General features: G+C 38.9%; 1 protein-coding gene across 1 annotated transcript; it reads left to right on the forward strand.

The window, feature by feature from the left end:
* Positions 1 to 12,000, forward strand: rexo2 (RNA exonuclease 2). Its single transcript, XM_004916040.4, has 7 exons — positions 1 to 232; positions 2,577 to 2,660; positions 3,783 to 3,860; positions 5,827 to 5,938; positions 9,463 to 9,571; positions 10,719 to 10,772; positions 11,316 to 12,000. The coding sequence occupies exons 1-7, from the start codon at positions 89 to 91 to the stop codon at positions 11,455 to 11,457; spliced, it is 723 nt and encodes a 240-aa protein (XP_004916097.4). The 5' UTR covers positions 1 to 88; the 3' UTR covers positions 11,458 to 12,000.
* The last annotated feature ends 7,010 nt before the right edge of the window (positions 12,001 to 19,010 follow it).

A 19,010-nucleotide genomic window follows, 5' to 3' on the forward strand; every position in this document is an offset into this window, starting at 1 on the left:
TCAGAGCGGGGATCTTCCAGACCGAGGCTTGGAAAGAACATTGTGTGGTGGCGTGAAAGTGCTGCTTTGCGGCAGCTGCAGGCTTGGCATGTTGCGTGTTGGCCGGGTTGTAGCTGCTGCCGCTGTTAGACAGTTATCACAGGTTGCGAGCGGGAAAGCAGCTTACAAATCTCGTAGTGTTTGGAACATGGCGAATGACATGGGTCAACGTATGGTATGGGTGGACTTGGAGGTAATTCTGTCATTCATTAAATAATTCGAAGCACTTTAATGAGCTGTTGATTTGGCGGTAGCTTTGCGATCCCCTGTTTAAACCCTCACACAGTACGTTTTGGTTTTAGTGTCACGTCACACTGAGCATTGCTGAACTACAGTATCGCGCCTGAAAGAGAATGGAGGCGCAACCCTACCTTTATGCCGGCATTTAGTCTCTGTTTAATGGCCTAATTGGGTTTTGTGCTAAAGCTCAGAGTAATTAGAATTTAACTCAATGTAGAATGAAGTGTTAAAGACTATGGTATTATTTACGTGTCTATCACCCCATCGGGAGAGGGGTCACGCTGCTGTTGCCCTAAATAATTCTAACTGAAACAGAGCATAACTATTAGATACACCCAGTCTTAGAATTACAGCAGCCTGAGTCTTTAATTCAATTACAAAAAAATACCATCCCCTGTTAAAGGAACAGTAACACAGACATGTTTTGTTACTTAATTTCACCCAGACTGCTATAATAATAGGTAAAGCATACTCTCCCTTGGATTTTTGTTTTTAATCTTCAACTAAAAATTTACTTGCAAAATACTCTGTAGCAAAAGGGCAAGAGGCAGGTTGCATCCCACTGTGCGCGGAAATGGAAGTTAGCTTTGCACTGAAGGACCTTCAGCACCTAAGCTTTTTTTTTTAGCAAGCTGTGCCCCCTTTTTCCCTTCTGCTATGGAGCATTTAGCAAGTAAAATTCAAGCTGAAGACTTTGAAGGGTGAGTAAGCCTGATCTATTATTAATGCAGTTTGGGGGGAATAAATTATTGACATATTTTGTGTTACTGGTCCTTTAAAAGACCTTCATGTTACATAGACAACCCCTTTGTCTAAAATGATTTGTCTGTGTGTGTGTGACTGTAGGTTTTATCTAGTATCGCAGCTTCGGTGAAAGTAGATTTTATGGTAGTATGATAACAATACCTTTGCTACATGAGTGGCTTTTCTGTGTTGGCTCCTTTGGCTTACTGCTTCCTTTTACCATACACTCTTGTCCATATTGCAGTCAATTGCTATAGACTTTCAGACTTATATAGGTTTTTCACTGTAGGCATTTACCATGCACTAAATAAAAGCAACAGATTTTAGGTTGCTGCGGTCAGTGGCCCTCTGCAGCAAGACAGAATTTTAAATGGAAAGCTGGAATGATGCAAATAATTCAATACATTAATTAATTAAATTGTTGCTTAAAATGGGAAATTCTAGAACATGCTAAAAGCTTATAGGGCTGTATACTCCCTATTTCAAAATTAATTCAATAAAATATGTATATATTTATTTAGGAAATATATATCAAAACAAATCAGCAGTGCACAGCATTACAATGTAAGCTGCTCCTCCTCACAGCCTAACAGCTGGCAGCAGGGGAAAGGGAGGGAGTTGTTTATACAGAGGGCTTCTCAGTGAACTGGCGATTTGTTTAGTCTTTTCTTGTACAAAGCAAGAAGTAGAATGAAGGTGCACTGGATTCAGCCAAGATTCTGCCTTTTACTGCAGGATTCGTCCAAATCCACACTCCTGGCCAAAGTGAATCCTTAAAACCATGTGACTTTTTGTCAAATAAGCACAGAAATTAAAAATCTTTCACTGCGCGTGGTTCTCTTTAACCCTTCCTTATCCTAATTTGCATATGCCAATTAGGATTTAGTTTGGTATTGGGTCAAATCTTTCACAAATCACAAAATAGTGGTAGAAGGTTTACATCCTGTAAGATGCAAGCTATGCAAGGGTACTAATTGGGAAAAAACTATTATGGGATGTTCAAGCCTTGCTGTTTGCTGTTACAAAATGGAGATACATTTCTAAAATGGAGTATGATATGCTAAGCATCAAAGTATCAAAATACATGCATATATGATTATATGAATATGAGAATATAGGATATTATATCAAACCTTACAATCTTTATTATATTTCACCTTATAAGCACTTCTCCAGCATCTATTCAGTAATACTCCATTATTTGTGGGTTCCTTTATAGCAAGCTAAAAAAGTTAACACTGTGACGCTTTACGGTCAGCTTGCAGATGGTATTGCATTTGGTTATATGCCTTACCACTTTGATTTTTGCATTTTAAAATGAGGTGTAATAGTGAATGGCCACTAAGCCCCAATAAATTGAAAGCTTAATGATAATCTAACAGCCATCTTCGCCAATTCTGCCACCTGCAATGCTGCCTTTAAATAGGGCTTTGGTCTCTGCTGACTCTCACCCTGCCTTCAAGTCTTCATTTTGTTGCATGTATCTTTGGCTTTTTGATGTTAGATATAACAGTTTATGAATTCTAAATAACATGTGTGTCATTTTCCCTTAGATGACTGGCCTGGACATTGAGAAGGACCATATAATTGAGATGGCATGCCTTATAACTGACTCTGATCTTGATATTCTGGCAGAAGTAAGGCATTTATGATTTACTTTCTAATTACACTATGCAAGTGCAATATATCTATGTGTATTACACCTGTAAGCTGTTCTTGCGCACTTCTTTGTCTGTATTATTGTCCTTTATAAGTGACATGCATAGGTAGTGGAGAGGCCTTGTCTAATTTTGTACACGAATAGCTAGCACAGTTAAAAAAAACCCTTCAGCAGAATTTTGCTGTTCTGCCTGCATAGAAAAGGAAACACCAGCTCAGTGCAATAGCTACACTACTTTGTTGTATGTGTATATTAATGTAAATATGTATATTTCTTTATATCTTATTTATATATTGTATATTATTTATTTATTTACATACAGGCATGGGGTCTGTTATCCAGAATGCATGGGGTTTGGGGTTTTCTGGATAAGTAGCCTTCAATTATAATAATTATTATTATTTCAATTACCATATATTAAGGGGCCCATCCATTAAAGCACAAATTTTTATTTTGCAAAAAAAATCATATTTTTTCTAATCTATAGAACTTTTCGTATTGACCACAATAATATCATTAAAATTGCACAACTTTTTCGTGGTTTTCTTTAACTTCCACAAAAAAGTCGTACTTTTTACAAAGACTACGACCGTTTCGGAATTCATTTTGGATCTGTAGAGTGCCATTGAGTCCTATGGAAGGTTTCCAAAATCATGCATTGAAGTTTCAAAGTCATAAAGGTTTTCACGCCGTTTCTGAAAATTTTGTGACTTTCGGATCGCAACCACAATATTCTCGTACGACCAAGAAAATAATTTTCGTGACATTTTCGCACATCAGAAATTATCGTGGTTACTCCAAATTTTTTCCAAACGTGCTTTTAACCAAGCACAAAATTTGTGCTTTCATGAATGGGCCCCCAATTCTTCTTAAAAACATTTAAAAATGAAAACACAAAAACCATATATGATTTTGCTGCTAACATAGATTTATCCTAGCTTGCTATTTGTGATTTGTGGGGTGCCATCAGTATTTTTTAAGGTCTTTGGCATTTTGTATGGGCTGATGTTGAAACAAGACTGGTCAGTAAAAAGATATCAATATTTTTCTCCGTTATTAAACATGCTTTGTATTTTTTTTTTTTTTTTAATAATAACAGGGTCCTAATTTGATAATTAAGCAGCCAGATGAACTTTTGGATGGCATGTCTGACTGGTGCAAAGAGCATCATGGGAAGGTAAGATTTTAACTAATGGTACATAAACAGATTTGTAAAGTGATTTTGGATTTGAAGATGTTTGAAAAATTTGCAATCATAAATTGGACGATAGTGTTTAATTTAGGGATGCACTGAATCCTGTATTCGGTTCGGGATTCGGGCCGGATCCAGCCTTTTTTTTGATGGATTAGGTTTTGGCCGAATCCACGGTCCCGGCCAAACCAAATCCTAATTAGCATAAAGTAGCATATGATAATTAGCATTTGGAAGGGTTAAATGGCAGGGGGATTTTTTAATTAGGATTCGGATTCAGTTTGGCATTCGGTAGAATCCGTCAGGGTGGGTGCGGGAGTTTGGCCGAACCCAAAAAAGTGTGTTCTGTGCATTCCTTGTTTAATTTTATTGTTAACCTAATGTACTCTTATAATTTGTAAATGTTTGGGTACAGGTTATCCCCCTCCAGCAACGCCTCTCAGTATTGTAAATATTTTTTTCAGTTTTCATTAAATAATTTAGATTTCTGACTTCACGTTCCTAGTGTCCCTGGAGCTGGTTTGCTGTTTGGACCATAATCTTTCTAGGTAAGAAACCCTTTGTATGTATGCCTAGAGAGATAGGGAACTCTTTGGAGCAGTAAAGGCAGCATCTTGGGGTTAAAGGACCCAGATAACAGATAAACTTTTTAGAAACAACACCTGGTTCTCAGTAGCCTTATGAGTGGATGAAAACCTTCTAAGAAATATTTTTTTTTTTTTTTTTTTTTGCAGATGTGATCTATATATTTTAACTTTGTGGCGTTAATCTTGCAATGTTAATAATAATAATATTTTTTTTTTTTTTTTTTTTTAAAAAAAAAAGGATAAGGATAGAATATTCATAATACTGAGTGGCAGTGCTTTTCCCAGATAACCGTTTGACTTCTAATAAAAATGACAGCTTTTAACTTGTATAATATGTTCTACATTTAACTACACTAAGAGGCATATTTATTATGCGGTGTAAAAAAAACAGCGAAAAAATTTGGCATACATCGCCAGAACTGTAAAATAATGGCGTAAAATCTGGCGTTCGGACGGCGATCGCCTCCATTTCTTTTACACAACTTTTTACAACGTTTTTTCAGCAAATTCGTTTTACACAGCACAATAAATATGCCCCTAAATCTGAATTTGATTTTTTAAGAGTATCGTTTTTTAACCACCATTTTTTGATTCCCCTCTTTGCAAATTAAATGTGGTTGTTTATTGTCTACCATTACCATTTTCTCCCCAGAAAAGCATATGAGGGGACACATACAGTATGGTGGCCTTTTTATAGTTCCAATATACAAAACTAGTTTTGTATAAGCAGTGTGGTTTGTGTAGATTGTAGTAGCAAGTAGATAACTTCTGAAATTCTAAACTGGAAAGATGCTGAACAAAAAAGTTGATGAAAGACTTATCAGGAAGAATATCATTGTCTACGTTATATTAAAAGTTAACGTTACTGTAAACTGCCCCTTAAAGGAGACATTTTTTTGTAAACTTTGTTTTTATTAGTTTTTCACATGTTTCATTGTTGCAGTTATTTCACCCCCTAAAACTGTCATTATATGAGAGCTGCATAGACAACCTCTCAGAAGCCAGAGCAAAATGAAACATGGTTTTAGTGTCGCTTTAGTGTCGCTTCAGTCTCCCACAGGAAGTGGTCACAGCACTGACTGACAGGATTTACTCAACAGTAGCAATTGAAAACCCCTGTAGCCACATACTAAAGAACCTGGAAGCTTGCAAAAGGTCTATGTAGAGCACAGTTTTCAAGCAGTTATGGACATATTTTAACCCAAAGGTATTAAAATAAAATCACTTCTAGTTTACATTATTTTACATGGTTTAGTGCATTGTAAAAAATTATGGTATATATCCCCTTTAAAATATAATAGATCTCATACCTGGACATTTTGCAGTCAAATACATACATTCTTATCTATCTTCTTTTCTTTCAGTCTGGTCTTACCCAAGCAGTCCGTGAGAGTAAAATAACATTGCAACAAGCTGAGTATGAATTTCTTTCGTTCATCAGGCAGCACACACCTCCTGGTGTCTGCCCTTTAGCAGGTAGGAGCTGTGCCTTCTTCATGCATATTTCTGGTTGCGTTATGCAGTTGTGCACTGTAGTATTGTGTAGGGCAGGGATCCCCAACCTTTTATACCGGTGAGCCACATTTAAATGGAAAAAGTGTGGGGGAGCAACACAAGCATAAAAATGGTTCCTGATGGTGCCCATAAGAGCAATAATTGGCTATTTAATTGCCCCTATGTGGACTGTCAGCCTACTGGTGGCTCTGTTTGGCAATATATTGGGTTTTTATGCAACCAAAACTTGCCTCCAAGCCAGGAATTAAAAAATGAGCACCTGCTTTGAGGCCACTGGGAGCAACATGTTGCTCACGAGCCACTGGTTGGGGATCACTGGTGTAGGGCAATGGCACATTTCAGCATTATGTTTAAGAGTTCTTGTTAATGACAAATTTCCTCTGTAGCCTTTAAAAGTAAGCTTTTTTTTATTTTAAATTCCTTAAAAAAGACACTAAAAAGAGTGAATAATATACCTTTCTTTCTCTTGTTTCTATATCACAAGCTGAAAACTTTATCTTATTTCAGCTACTTACTGGTCTAGTGTAAAGCTCCACCCTTTTCTTTTTTTCTGAGCTATTAGGGTTACCATCTCACCCCTTTAAAAGAGGACACTTATTGAATACACATACTGTTTGATGCATGGAACAAGGATTTGTGTGCAGTCATGCATTCAACTTGCAGCATTTCTATTAAATACGTGTCTTCTTTAAAAGGAGTTAGACATCTACTGTAAAGACAGCAAAATTGTTTTTTAAAAAAAATGTAATTTTTTTCTCATGTCCCTTGACATCACTTACTCTGAGAGATGTTCACCTGTTGGTTGGAAAAAAACACCTCTAACAAACTTGACACACCCCCTTCCCTTCCTCCATCAAGATGCCTCAGCAAGGAAGACACCTAGTTGAATTCCTGGGCGCCTGTCAAATGAATTGTGCCTCCAGATGTTGTGTGGCACCAGTGCACCATACAAATGTGTGTGCCCCATTGGTAGTGGTTATGCAGCCTTACCCCCCATGCAGAGACACCTCAGGTAAGAGAGGGAAGTCTGTCATGTAGCAGGGCGTCAACCAGATGGTTGTACCATGGTTGTACCTCATGTAAGAAGAAACGCTGTTTAATATGGACCGCTTACTTCAGCACACTCTGCTAAACTTCTCCGTTTTCCGCTTGTATAGAGATAGCCAACATGTAAGTCGCGTGTAGATGATGCCACGCATGCGGGCACTATTTTACAAGCCTTTGAGTCTTTTAAACAACCTACATCCAGCAAGGATGTTGTGTATGAAAATGGCCCACTTTATAAGGATTTTTCCTCAGATGTCGCTGTGGAAGAATGTACCTCAGAATACAGACAGGAATCAGATTCTGAGGAGGAAGACTTTTTTTATTTGGATGAAATTGAATCAAGCAAGCTATTTGCTAATATTAATAGGTGCAACGCTTTTTTGGAACAATCAAGGATAAGATGAAGAAGCAGTGGTCTGTTCTAGACAGAAAAAGGATAATACAGATTTAATATGTTTTACCCTTAGATGCAGCAGGATCCTATGGATAGGAAAGCTGACGGCTTTAAAGGAAAGGCTAAAACACTGGTGGGTGCCACATGTTAAGCACCCCCCAGTGATTGTAATTGTTTACTTGTTACCCCTGGTTGGTGCTTCTGTTACTGTGCAAGCACAAAGATCAAAGAAGGAAGAAGGAATGATTGCCTGCATACACCCTGGCCAATGCAGTTTTTTCCTAATAGCACTGGCCAGGGGTTTCAGGTAAGCGATTGAAGTCACTGGGGGGTGCCTAACATTTTGGCCCAACCAGTTATGTAGCCTTTCCCCTCCCCTCTTCCCAGATCCACCCATTATTATTACAGTGAACACAAGCAACATTTAGGAGACCAGGTAAAACAAAGTCTCTGGGGGAGAGAGTTGTGGCATCTTTTCATCAAATTCACTGGAATTAGAGGCAGTCTGGAGGGCCCTGCTCATCTTTAGGGCCATCATAAAAGGCAGCAATGTCTTGATACACAGACAGTGTTTCAGTAGCTTATTACATAAACCACCAAGTAGGATCACGAAGAAGAGATCTTATATCATATCATATCATTTCTTATATAAGAAAATTCTCATCTGGGCAGAATTAACGATTTGCCAAAGCTGTTTAGAATATTCGTCCAAAAATGAGGTCATTATGTGTGAAATGGCATCTGGACATAGTACTGAAAGTCCTTTAAATACCACCCTTTGAACCTCTGGAGGAGTCTTTTTTGTTTCATCTTTCTGTCAAGAAATGATATCTTCATATATATCCATATGAATCCATATCTTCAGATACTTCATGATAGGATCATTCTAAGGACATATCCAGGCTTTAGACCTAAGTGTCATCTGAGTTCCACAGTAACTTTAAGGTTAAACTTCGTATTTTTCTTCAAAAATGAAAAGGAGCTACATGTTCTGGGTGTTAAGAGATGTGTTCTCTGCTAATTATGGAGGACTCGACCATTCTGAATTCCAAATAATCTCTTTATTTTCCCTGGGACCAGGAAAGGCAAGGCTGTATCACAAATTACATGTTCAGATGGGTTAAATCAGCAGTTACCACTTATTATACAGCTCTGGGAAAACCAGGTCCAGAAGGACTGAAAGCTCAATAAACCTGAGCAGTGTCAGCCTCGTGTACAGAGGCTAGTGTCAGTGGACCAGAGTTGAAGGACAGCCTTGTGACCAGGTTTCAATGATGGTGCACCAGGTTGCTAAAGCCGTTCTTAATTCAGTAATAAAGTAATCCCCCCCCCCCCCCCCCCCTTAGGGATCCATTTAGTAAGGTTTTTTTGAGACTGTTTCAAGTTCAACTGTTTCCTAGATTTAAGTGTGTTTTTTGGCATCATATGATTGTTTTGAGTTTTTTTTTTTTTTTTAAATTTGAGATAATTCAGATTATTAAATGTAAGCATTTTTTTTTAACCCACGAATTTTAGAAATTTACAGTTTTAAGGGGAAGTTAATCCCATCATTGTTTTCTATTTCACACAGTTTCAAGAGGAAGTTAATTTCATCATTGTTTTCCAATAATGAGCGCCAATGTTCATAAAATGGCGCACTGGATTCGTGGAAATGAACGTCCATTTAAATACAACAATATATACGACAATATACGGCATTTATAAAACTTTCACCAAAATTCACGATTTTTTTGGAGAAAACTTTTTCCGAACATTTTGGATAAAAATAAAACAAAATTCTAAACTTTTGTCTGATCAAAGGCAGCACAATGTTCCCTCCCTGTATGCATTAGTCTATTTTAGATTAGTCATGGTATTGCGTGGTTATGCGCCAAGGCATCTTGGTGGAGGGAGGGACTTTGTGTCAGGAAGTGGGTGTGTCAAGTATGTTAGAGGCAGCGTTTTTCCTACCCACAGATGAACATCTCTTAGAGTAAGTGCTGCCTTTGGGACTCAGGGAAAAGGAATTTATTGTATGTATAAATTCATTCTTTTATCCTCATAGGGAATTCAGTGCACGCAGATAAGAAATTCCTGGACAAATATATGCCACAGTTTATGAGACACTTGCATTACCGGATTATTGATGTCAGCACTGTGAAGGAATTGTGCAGGTATTCTATTTTTGCAGTGGTTTTTACACCTTCTTCACTGCAATATCTTTTCAGTGATTATAGACAAACAGCTGTTTAGCTATAGAGGCGAGTGTTCGACCAGTCTGCGTTGGTGTCAGGGAGTGATGTAATGCCAAGGGTTCTGCTTGGAGACATGGGTTTAAGAGAATTCTATTTTTTTTTTTCTTGTCCTCAATCTGTTAATGTGATAAGGTTGCTGGTGAGAGCTCTAACCCTTGCCAGTGAACTGAAGTGATTGACTGAACCAAATGTGATATGATTTTAAAGCCATGGACAACCAAATGTGAATTGTTTTTGCTCACAATGGTTGCAATTCATATTTTTTTATTATATGTGAATTTTATAATTAGGGGTTTCCTCTTGTATTTGCCCCAAATTTACGGAAAAAGTCAAGCAACTGTAAGTTGAAACAAAAGTGTGATGGGCACTAAAGCCTTCATCTCTTGTATTGGTTATTGGTTACTTTATTTGTTACTCTGTACGGCCATTGTATTGAACCCACTTATTGCACAGCGCTGCGAAATATGTTGGCACTTTATAAATAAATGTTAATAAAAATAATGATGCACATTTGGCTATAACAATTTTGTAATTGCATTATGAGTGCTGTCTTTTTAATAATTGTACGCTGTAATGGTTAAAAGCCATTTAGCCATAAAAAAATGTGACTACCAACTTTGTCAGCATTCTACTCTCTTTTCACATACCACTGTGTAAGTGGTTAAAGCAGAGCTGTCCAATTTTTTACATGTATTGTGCTGATTTTTTCTTATGAAGCACGTTCAGTGGCCAGTTTAAACTAAAATTATAATGTCATATAGGGAAGTCTGTGGATTCTATGAGCAGATGGGGCTGTAAAAATCCTGTGGAGGGCCAAATCCAGCCCTTGGGCCTCCAGCTGGACAGCCCTGGGTTAGAGGATAACAGACAAATACAGTACAATACACAACACATTATATTTAGTATCGGTACTATTTGTAAGAATAATCCATGTTAAATTGGATTAAAAGATATTGGTACCTGAATCCTTAGTTTTAATGTCAGTTCTTTCTTAAATGTGTGTTCAGTAAATTTGCTCATGGTATTGCTTTTTTTTTTAATAAAGTGAAATAATTTTTTTTTTCAGACGCTGGAATCCTGACGAATATGGACTTGCTCCTAAAAAGGCAGCTTCGCACAGGTAAGTAACTTTAGCTTTCATGTTTACAACCACTAAAAGCAGGACATTTATATAAACTGCAAAAGTGCTTGGCTAGCAAAAGACAAAAAATACTCTACACACCCATATTAATATATTAAGACATTTTAGAAAAGATACATTTAAAACTTTCAATCTTATCAAATCTGGCATAAAGCAGATCTAACTATAACCCCTTTTAAAAATACACCACATAAGTTTCACATTTCTCTATCATGCGGAGCAATCCATAGCTGCTAATCAGACATGACAGTGGTAACCTAACCTTTGTTTTTTGCTAGCCAAGCACTTTTCAGTTTATATAAATGTTCTGCTTTTAGTGGTTGTTCAGATATTATCTGTCATCAACCTTAGCTTGCCTATACACTGACACCTACTTACTATGAGTAATTGAGTTTACATCCCTGAGCTTTAACTTTAACAGATACAGCTTTAATCACTGCAAGACACTGTTATGTCTCTTATTGCAGTAAAAATCAAATAAAAAAATTACCCTTATTCATTAGTTATACTGTTTCTTTTAAGAGCCCTGGATGATATCAGAGAGAGCATCAAGGAACTGCAGTTTTATAGGGAAAACATTTTCAAGAAGAATACAGATGGAAAAAAAAGAAAGCTATTAGAAAATGGAGAACCAGTTAAGCCAGATTCAGTGACCAACATCTGAATACAAAAGGTTGAAGCTTTGTTTCAAGTACCAGTTCATTTTATACAGTGACATAAACTGATAAACTGCAAGAGCTAAGACTGGGATGTTGTTGTGTTTTCTGAAAACTGAATTCCTTGCACACATGGTTATTTAAAGTTACAAGCTTTTATGGGCTTAATCTTGTCCCAAGTTATGGTTGTTTCTTAACTTTAAACCCAGCTGATAGCAGAGAGCATAAAAAACTCAATTTTAAAGTTTTACTAATACATTTCTTTAAAAAAAAGCTGAAATTTCACAACACACAGCTTACTTGCTGGTATTTATACTACTGGGACATGGAAAGCTACAGTATGTTTATTGGTACTTAGTTTGGTGAACAGTTTAGAAAACCAGTTTGTTTTTGGTAAGGGATTTTATATTTTAAGGATTTTTCCACTATGAGAATGAACATTATTAGCCAACATGTTTGTGTGGCAATAGGAGCTGGTAATGTGAATGCTTGTTGACTGATCTTCCATTTTACTTTCTCATGTTCTATTAAATAAACTTTGTATTTCTTTATTGTGTTGTGTGTCTATATAAAAACCACCTCAAAGAAGATGTAAGATACTATACAAGTGTTGCAAGCCAATCAGTTAAATATGATCAAACCTTTGAACAGTACTGCCTCTGTCAGTGTTTGTGTAAAGTCAAAAACTAAGTATTGGAAGAGCACCAGAACTAAGACAAGGAATGAGTACATAGGGGTGTGCATGATCAGTAACATAAATGCAATTAAGGAAAAAGAAAAAGTGATAAAAAAATTGCACCAGCCACAGATGTAATAAGCCATACACCTCAGGCAATATTAAAACTTAACCGTTAATTACTAAATTTAAAAGGTATGTCAAACACTTAAAAATAAGGGGCATGGCTTGGTGACACCCTTGGGTGCCTACAACAGCACTCTGTGTGTGGCCATGGGAGAATGAAGGAGGACAGGAAAATCAGTGCGGGGTTAGATATTTCTGTACTGGTCTATAAATCAGGCTATATAGCCCACCAGCGATGCCCTGGACCACCCCGCACCTCTCACCATAAGATACAGTCCTCCCCTCTCCCACCCCATCATCACCCACGGCACTCGAGACATATGTTTAATATAATATTCATGGCCTACAAAATTTAGTTTAGCCTCAGTATCATTAACCCTAGTAATCAGATCAGCTGCAACTGTATTCTCATGTTCACACACCAGTGTCAGTAATTGTTCAGAACAGTCATGTAGTATTTTTTCCCCATTTAGCTTTATTAAAACACTGTTGTGTGTCTATATAAAAACCACCTCAAAGAAGATGTAAGATACTATACATGATTCAGTAGTGGGGTATATATACTATACCAAAGTCCTCAGCGCTCTCAATGTGATGTAGTTTTCAATCCTGTGTGAACGGAATCGTGTGTTTGTCGTATTCTTCCTGCAGCTCCGCTTCAGATAACCCCTTTGACTGGGTCCCAAAAAACCGAATTCAACAATGCATACAGCCGGAGCGCATATGTAAAGAAAAAAATATACAATAGTGCAACAGAGTTTGTCTAAAGACAGTCCTTCACCATATAAAAGATAAAGAGAAATTAGTGCTTGTTTGATTTACACACACACTTAAGTGCAGTAATGTGAACTGCTTACCAGATGGCAATGTGGATGTAGCAGACAGATATAATGTATCCAGTAGTGGTAACTGACTAGATAGATGAATGTAGCAATCTTGTTGTAGTTCGCAATTGTATCCTCATGTAGAGTAGATCATATGAATCTAATTGCAGAGCGTGGCTGTATCCTCAGTGAGGCACAAAAGAGAAACAGCAACTGGTGCAATATTATTTATTATAAAAGCTCAAATAGAAGAATAAAACTTACAAATTGTGAAGTGACACAAGCTCTTAAAGTAGCCCAACACGTTTCGTGTACTTGACGGTACACTTCCTCAGGAGTGGGGATCAAATGGTTATCACCCCCAAATGAATAACCTTATATAGTGCTGATGAGACGGTATCTGTGCCTCGTGTACCGACTCTGTCTGATATTAATGACGTCATCAACTCTTGGGCGTCATCAAATGTCGGACTAACTGAATCCTATGTACTATAGGAAGGTGAGGGATACTAATAGTAAAATATAAAATAATTAACTAGGGAAAAAAGTTAATAAAGGTGGGTATTGATGAATGTTAATGTTGATAAAATGCCAAATGGCTATAAAAATTGTGCCCATTGTGCGTGTTGTCATAATTACCATTGAGCAAGCGAGATGAAGCAATCAGGCATATTATCATAAGAACGGTTAAGAACCCAAACGGAGTGAACTACATGGAGCCCTTATACCAACCCGATTGTCTATTGGGAGCAACGGGGCAAGGAGCTGCATGGAAATGAAGCCATGATTGGCAAGCTGATAAAAATATATCGGAGGTGTAAAAATTATATAGCAACGCGCTATATAGGGAACACAGTGCGCGTCCGTGCCTCGAGCTGGTGTGTAGCAGAACTATGGCAGGAACTACATATTAACGCTAAATTTATAATACCTATAAACACGCGCTATATGAGGAACACAGTGCGCGTCCTAACCGCGTTAGATACTATACAAGTGTGGCAAGCTAATCAATTAAATATGATCAAACCTTTGAACAGTACTGCCTCTGTCAGTGTTTGTGTAAAGTCAGTTTTTAACAAAATCAACCCAGTTGCGGGTCCTCACAGATCTACCCTTACAGGTTTGTAGGAAAAAACATTTTAAGTTTTTTCCAAGGACAGGAAAATGAATGTGTAAAATCAGGAAAATGAACCACAAAAACAAAACAACATGCAGGAAAATTTAAAATCAGAGTATGAAAAGGCCTGAACACAGATCTAGCCGGATGATCAATTTCCAGCGTACGCTTATATATTAGCAAGGGTTACCTCATGCTGGGAGATGTAGTCTGGCAACCGTGCACCACTACTCAGTAATTATTTCCTCTCTTGGCCAGCAGGCTAAAAGAAAATTTAGTCATGCTGTTGCACCTCTATTACACCAGTGTTTCATCAGCCCAAATCACTGCAAATTATTTTGCTATTAACTGACACCCGCAGGCACCCCAGAGGAAATTTGGGAGGCAAACTTGTGACTTTTTGGGTGAATACTGTTTCAAACTGAGAGCCTAAACAAACAAAAAAGATCTAAAGTGCAAAAGTACTCAGTGAAGGAAAGAATATGACCCCTGAACCACATATTTATGGTAGTGTGACTGGTGTGCTAGCCACAGACAAAAAATATACAAATATGGAAAAATAATTTGGTATTGCAAAAACCTAATCCAGGATTTCACAACTATTTCAGAAAGCCTGTGTTAATTGCCACACCACCAAATAGCAATGATGATACAGGGAGAATAATAAAGCTATAACATAGCTTTTATTAATGTCAGTGAAAATGTTAGATCTTGATGAAAGCTTGATGCTCCTGCAAATAGCTACGGGTGCAGTATTTACTAAAACTGACAGTTCAAATAGACACTGGATCATTGGCCTGGGGAATATTGGGGGTAGGTACAATGGGGTCTCATTCAGACATTATTCAGCCTTCAGATTGTCTTAAAGAGATTGTTCTTATGTTGATATTACTGTAACCCTGTGAGTCTTAAGGAATTAAAAAAGCAAATGGTTAGTTCTCAGGTAGTGGTACGCACAGGGCCGCCATCAGAAATCACGGGGCCCCTCACAACAAAATTTTCTGGGCCCTCCTCCTCCCACGCCCTGCCCCCCAATGCCCCCCCCAGTGATCCCTCCCATCAGTAGAAAGGACACACAAACATTGGTAGCCAGGGCCCCCTAATACATTGGTGCCCAGCAGCAGTGCCCCCATAATATATTGGTGATCAGTGTGCCCTTCAGCCCCCTTAATACATTGGTGCCCAGCAGCAGTGCCCACATAATACATTGTGCCCAGCAGCAGTGCCCCCATAATACATTGGTGCCCAGCAGCAGTGCCCCCATAATACATTGGTGATCAGTGTGCCCTGCAGCCCCCCCTAATACATTGGTGCCCAGCAGCAGTGCCCCCATAATATATTGGTGATCAGTGTGCCCTGCAGCCCCCCTAATACATTGGTGCCCAGCAGCAGTGCCCCCATAATACATTGGTGCCCAGCAGCAGTGCCCCCATAATACTTTGGTGATCAGTGTGCCCTGCAGCCCCCCTAATACATTGGTGCCAAGAGCAGTGTCCCCGTAATACATTGGTGGTCAGTGTGTCCCGCAGCCCCCCCAATACATTGGTGACCTGCAGCAGTCCTCTTCGGCTTCTCCGATGGCTTCAGTGGCTCCTCTGGCATCTTCGGCAACATCTCCGGATCCTTCACGGGCGACGCCTCCGCACGTCTGTCTCCACGCAAATGGAGACAGGCCCTTTAATAAGGTTGCGCCCCATGCGTATGATGTCACCCATACACGCGGGGCGCAACCAACCAATGACAGGGCCCGGATTTTATTAAAGGGGGCCCGAGCGAGTAAGAAAATTGTAGCACCGCCGGGCCCCCTTTAAAAGTAAAAATTGACCGGGCCCGGTACAGCTGTCCCCGCTGTGCCCCCCTGATGGCGGCCCTGGGTACGCATAGGATTAGTGGCAATCGGTATTAGTCAGTTGCAGAGGTTCAGCAAGCAACACTACAATTAAGAGAAGCATACAAAAAGAGAGGGGGATTGATCAATGCACATTCCCTGGTCCCCTGTTTCATAAGTAAATTATCTATGTTAGTGCATGTATTGACAAAAAACAGGGGTTTTTAGTTACAAAATTATGATCATAAGATTGGTAAGCCACCATACCACGTCAAGGTAAACCCCGTATGGTGGTCCTATCTATTTACCTCTGGTCATATTTTTCAAAGGCTGGCACTCCTGTGCACTGCTGCCATTCTCTTGATCTGGGGCCTGGTTTGAGTCAGAGGGATTAGTCACTCCCATGCCTTCTGCTTTTATAGAGAGAGATTGCCAGGACCACAGCTTGGTTCTACAGGATTAATCCTCCCCCGCTTGCGGCTTGTAAAGGAGAAGACTGCCCATTAACCAACACCCATTTTTTTAAAGGCATAAGACCACCATTAAAGGGAGAACCCTGCCTATGTACAGTTTTTGGCCACCAGATCACTGGTGTAAATGAAAAAGATGGATTGCTAGGGTGGCATAGTCTCAACACACATTGTGAGAGATGCAATGGGAAAGAGCGTTATTTGGTGTATTTCCACCAGTATTCAAGGTAAAATACCTGGTTTTACAGCATGTAATGCTGTTTTGGAGTAAATCTCCTTTAAGGTTTGATTTGGCCAGCTGTAGGGAGCTGCCTGATTAGGCTGCAGGTGAGCAGCCAATAAAAAGGGTTGTGTGATTTACAGAGTGGGAATTGAACCGTGACTATGTGAAGGTCACTCTCAGAGCAGGGCACAGAGCAGGAGGGCTGCCTGTGTGAGGAACTCCCAGAGGAGCTGGGGGTGCCACCTGCCACTGCCAGGAAGCAGAGGGAGTGCTGACCGAATGAATGAGTGCTGAGAGGGCTCAGCAAGGCTTAGTGTGAAGCCTGAGGGTTCCAGAGTGTGGAAAATAACCCTGGAAGGTGAGAACCCTGAAGAAGGGACATCTCAAAACCCTGAACTATGTATGAACTATTGTCTTTATGTTTCTGTTGGGAAGAATGGGCCCTTAATAAACCTGAGTTTTGCCTGAAGACTTGGTGTCCCTGTCTCTATGCTCCAGATCCTCTGCATGCCTGCCTGCCTGCCATTGCTAATTCCCCCAAAATTGCGTGTACAGGCATTCAGCATGTCACACCATATTCTTATTTATGCCATTTTCTGCTAATCATTACCAGCATAGAATTTGCAGAAGTGGTGACTGACAAGTATCAGTTTCTGGCACTTTCTGGGTCCGATTTATGAGCGATTGCAGGGTTTGGGGGAAAAAACCCAGGTTAGTTGCGATATTGACATTGCTTAAAATTTCATAACATTACCATCAAAGCAGACAAAATGTTCCACATCTCCTTTCGTATTATAAGGCAGCTAGACTTTCTCAACCCATCGAATGGCATGCTCCACCGAATACAATACCAATATACAAAATACTTCTATATCTCCCTTACAGACATCATCCCTATTATGGACAGTGTCACAAAATATACACTTACATCATATAAAAAATCCCAATATTAACACACCAAACACATAGTAACTTAAATCCTTGATAGGGAATCCTGACTTTCCACCAGGGTTATCCCGTAAGGATAAAGACACATGGAGCTACTAGTAGCAGCTACTTGCCGTGGCTACTAAAATAGACAATGCTGATCATTTACTGATAATTGTTTCTTCGTGTGTTTTAGCAGAGGCAATTGTCTATGGCAAGGTATTTTCAGGAGTTTAGTAGCCATGAAAAAGTAGCTGCTACTAGTAGCTCAGTGTGTCTTCACTCTAAGTCTTTTTCTTGGTGGACACAAAACAACCTCCCTCAACCTCCTTCAGAATATTACCACTATACACAAATCCAAAATACAATGCTGCTTAGGCATCCTTACCCCGGCGGCTTCACAACAGTTCACACTTCCAGTCATGTACTTTGAAGGATTAACACCTGCATCAATGAGAATCATGGTACAATTGTGACTGGATCATACCTTTTTACACCTGTCAGATTCAGCCAACACCTAACTGAATATGTTCAACGGAACCATTATGACTGGATGCCTGTGACTGTACTACCTTCAAGGGTAGTACTCCCCACAAAAGTTTTTCTGCAGGGGGCCCAGCGCTATTAAGTTACAATAGAGAATAATACACAATACAGAACAGAGGGATAACATCAGCTTCAGAAGATGAAAACACAGGTTGGGGAGGGTAGAAAAGGCAAAACACTACAGAATACAGTGGCTCTATCTATAGTGAAACTGGCAGTAAATCATACTAACAAAAAACTCAAGGCGCAATTTAAAGATGCAGGTATCTTTAATTTTATCAACACTTTCTGTAGTACATATTTATTATTAAGACCACCAAGCTAAATTTAGCCTAAAATGAACTAATGGGGATCACAAAGCATTGGAATAATAACTACCTTATTTCCCTTTTTTAGAGATTAAGGAAACAGCTATGGGGACCAGTGTGGCCCCATCTTATGAAAAAAACATCTTCATGAGGGTATTTTAAGAAAATGTGCACTCTTTTTATAGCTTATTGTGTCATACATTGTCATTTTGTCATTTTAACATTTGTGTCAACCGTAGTGCCACACTGGACATTACAACAGGTCACTTGGGAAATGAATTCAGCACAGCCAGTAACAAAGGAACACCAAATCTGAATTTATGCGAAATAAATGTTTTTAATATTTTGCATATTATAGGGATATATACATATACAGAATATATACAAAAATTCAACTGATATGAAAAATCCCATGTCTCGCTATATATATATATATATATATATATAAAGTCCACACGACAGTACCACACTCCGTGCCCCTGTGCACGGAATACCATATATATACCAAATCAAACA

This window comes from Xenopus tropicalis, chromosome 7, assembly GCF_000004195.4.
Source record: "Xenopus tropicalis strain Nigerian chromosome 7, UCB_Xtro_10.0, whole genome shotgun sequence".
Classification (NCBI taxonomy): Eukaryota; Metazoa; Chordata; class Amphibia; order Anura; family Pipidae; genus Xenopus; species Xenopus tropicalis.